This window comes from Hylobates moloch, unplaced genomic scaffold (assembly GCF_009828535.3).
Source record: "Hylobates moloch isolate HMO894 unplaced genomic scaffold, HMol_V3 SCAFFOLD_5, whole genome shotgun sequence".
Classification (NCBI taxonomy): Eukaryota; Metazoa; Chordata; class Mammalia; order Primates; family Hylobatidae; genus Hylobates; species Hylobates moloch.
Window position 1 is genome coordinate 74,690,893 of NW_026652280.1, and position 3,632 is coordinate 74,694,524.

The 3,632-nt window shown below is 37.1% G+C and overlaps 1 protein-coding gene across 1 annotated transcript; it reads right to left on the reverse strand.

Annotated features, from left to right (window-relative positions):
* Window positions 1–1,963: 1,963 nt before the first annotated feature.
* Window positions 1,964–2,896, reverse strand: LOC116468142 (olfactory receptor 5W2). The gene has a single exon (XM_032151751.1). It carries the CDS (start codon window positions 2,894–2,896, stop codon window positions 1,964–1,966), a length of 933 nt encoding a protein of 310 aa, XP_032007642.1.
* Between the last annotated feature and the right edge of the window lie 736 nt (window positions 2,897–3,632).

Below are 3,632 nucleotides of genomic sequence, written 5' to 3' on the forward strand. Positions count from 1 at the left end.
TACTTACATTCTGGAATGTTTTCACAGAAGGACATTTTACAAGGACAGCAAAAAACCTAAGACATTCAATGTCTTTTAGATTACACAATCACAAGGGCTAATGAAAAGTGTCATTGAGTTTTGTATGATTTTGCAAACATGTAGCCTCAGCCATGGTTTCTCAACAAGTTTCTCATAGGGTTTTAGCATTATACATTGGAGCAGAGCTGAATGAAAGTAGGTGAACACGAAGAAAGCACCCACATGAATGCCTGTAACTTCCTATGTAATTAATATGCATGTCTTTGTAGACTTATCACCTTGGTATCCATAACCATTTCATTTACTTAGAGCTTAGTGATGAGAAAACATGGACACATAGAGGAGAACTACACAGACTGGGGCCTTTTGGAGGGTGAAGGGTGGGAGACGGGACAGGATTAGGAAAAAATAACTACTGGGTACTGTTTTTTACCTGGGTTTTGTATGACTTTGCAAATATGTGGCCACATTCGTGGGTTAGGAAATAATCTGTACAACAAACCCCCATGGCACAAGTTTACCAATGTAACAAACTTTCACTTGTACCCCTGAACTTAAAAGTTTTTAAAAACCTATAAAATATATATTCAAAGCACACATTATACCCTCACTTAACTAGACTTTGATATCTCACAAACATTCAAAAATGTTATACCGTGTGTTTGTTTTTATTATTTATCTATTTTTCCATTTGGTGACCCAGAAACCATGCAGATGTTTTGGTTGGGATGACAGGCATAACACATGCAGTCTTTGAGAAAAGAATGCTCGCAGTCTCATACTGGTAGCATTTGTTTAATAAACAGACTGATAGATAGAATAGTACCTTTGAGAGAGTATTATATATGAACCACAAGAGGGACATTTAAATAAGGCTAGAAATAGGAAGAAGGGAAGAGAAGCAGAGTGGAAATGGATAGAGAATATCAACTCAGCTAGACTTTACTGCATGTACCACTTTATCCTTCAATTCTTACACGTTGGACTTCCTTTCCTCTAAAAAGGCATTGCCCTGTCCACCTCAGCATGTCTAATTTTCAGCCTCTCCATCTAGAATCCTTTCTTCTCTCCACCCACCCATTGCATCTCTATGCATTTTTAGATCTAAAACCAAATGTCCCAATTTCAAAGAATCTTTCCCTTTCTGCACTCTAGTCAGACATTTTGTTTATGCTTAGAGTACCCTGTCTTTTGACTTCATGGCCTTTTATAGTTTATTATGAATTATTGTTTAGTTTGATTAATTAAATGTTTCCAGTGACTCACTAGTACAGAACGTAGTGCATTCAGCATGAAATGCAAAGTACACAGCAGTGTGAAAGTCACGCACTAAACACTCAATAACTCTTAGAAAAATTACTGCCTGTCACGCCTGTAATCCCACCACTTTGTGGGGCCAAGATGGGTGGATCACCTGAGGTCAGGAGTTCGAGACCAGCCTGGTCAAAATGGTGGAACCCCATCTCTACTGAAAATACAAAAATTAGCCGGGCCTGGTGGCAGGCACCTGTAATCCCAGCTACTCGGGAGGCTGAAGCATGAGAATCACTCGAACCAGGGAGGCAGAGGTTGCAGTGAGCCGAGATTGCACCACTGCACTCCAGCCTGGGTGACAGGGTGAGCCTCCATCACAAAAAAAAAGAAAAGAAAAACAGAAAAATTACTCTGAAATATATATTAAACAAATAAAAATTTGCCCCACTAACTCAAAGACTGGAGCATTTTTCAAATATAGAGAAATTACCTTACCTAACTTGAAAACACATAAAAAAATAGCATATTTAGAAAATTCCAAAGAATTGCTAGATTGTGGCTTAGTAAAATATGTATTATATTAAATTATGATATTTGAGACAACTTTATGTTATAATATATAATTTGAAGAAAACACCAGTACAAATATGCACTTTTGTGTGTATAAACATGTATTTTTAGTATTTCCTTAAAATAAAATTTTATTTTTCAGTTTTTTCAGGGCCTCTTTCACATCCTTGTTCCGCAGGCTATAAATCAGGGGGTTCAACATGGGAACCACAAGGGTGTAAAACAATGAGGTCATTTTATCTTGATCTAGAGAATAGGAAGAACTTGGCCGGAAATACATAAAGAGCAGAGTTCCCTGGAAAATTGCAACCGCAGATAAGTGGGAAGTGCATGTAGAGAGAGCTTTGAACCTCCCCTCAGCAGAGTGGACCTCCAAGACTGATAGGATGATAAAACAATAAGAAATGAGAACTCCTGAAATGGTACTCAGTTCAATAAAACCAAAGACAGTGAATAACACTAACTCATTGACCTGTGTATCTGAGCAAGAGAGTAATAAGAGAGGAGGGATATCACAGAAGAAATGATTAATCTCATTAGACCCACAGAAGCATAGGCGGAATGCCAGTGTCATATGTATCAAAGCATCTGCTATTCCCACCAGATAAACCCCAGTCAAGAGTAGATAGCACACTCTGCTAGACATGTTGACTGTATAGAGCAGGGGGTTGCTGATGGCCTTGTACCGATCAAAGGCCATCACTGCCAGCAGTAGACACTCAGAATCTGCAAAGATACAGAAGACCAAGAATTGCAGAGCACAGCCGTAGAAGGGTATTGACTTGTTCTTGGCAAGTAGATCTACCAGCATCTTGGGCCCAATTGCAGTAGAATAGCAGAGATCACAGAAAGACAGATGACTGAGGAAGAAGTGCATTGGTGTGTGAAGTTGGTAATCCATTCTGATTAAAACTATCATTCCAAGATTTGCTGAGAAATTAATGATATAAACAGCCAAGAATACGGCAAATAGGGTCACTTTCATCTCTGGGTTATTGGTAATTCCCAAGAGAAAAAAATCAGTTAATGAGGAGCAATTTTCCCAGTCCATTCTTCCTTGTTCCTGTTTCAAACTGCTACAGAAATCATTACGAGAATGATAGATTAGGGCTTGACTTTCCAAGATATCAAAAAAAATTTATCTGTAAAGTAAAACAAGATTTGTTTATGTAAATTATTTTCTTTACCCTCAAAAAGTATCCCAGGCGAGTGTCACTTTCAAAGAGGCATTACTGTATTAAAAAAAAAAAAACCCTAAAAGTGTCTGCCAAAGGAAGTTGATCAACTTTGAATCTAAATTTATATGCAATTTCTGACATATATCATTTGTCTGTGCTTCTATTGTACAATCTAAGGCAGTCAAACTGAAAGCTCAGTACAGATCCAAAAGGATGTGAAAAAAACACCATAGTTAGAGTAACAAGGGTCAGAACATGCAGGACTAAACATCTCATATATTTGATGAAAAAGGATCATATTTATTGCATTATTCAAGAAATATATACATTTTTCTATCACCGACAGTGAAATTACATGTAAGTTAATAAGTGAAAATTATTATGGTACTGTTTTTGATGTCGTGTCTTTAGTGCTTACTGGAAAGGAAAAATGTTTTATTTAACTGTTATCATCACTGGTTTGTCACAGCATATATAATCCATTTGGATGACTTATCTGGTTCCAAAGGACAAAAGCCGAATGTAAGTGGTAAAAGAAGTGTGAACAACAGACTACTTACATTTACTTACAATTGACCTTTTTATTAAAATCAAAATGTGAAGAGGAAT

Bases quoted from the DNA above. Each gene is read 5' to 3' on its own strand.
- LOC116468142 (XM_032151751.1), bottom strand. From the start codon at position 2,896: ATGGACTGGGAAAATTGCTCCTCATTAACTGATTTTTTTCTCTTGGGA.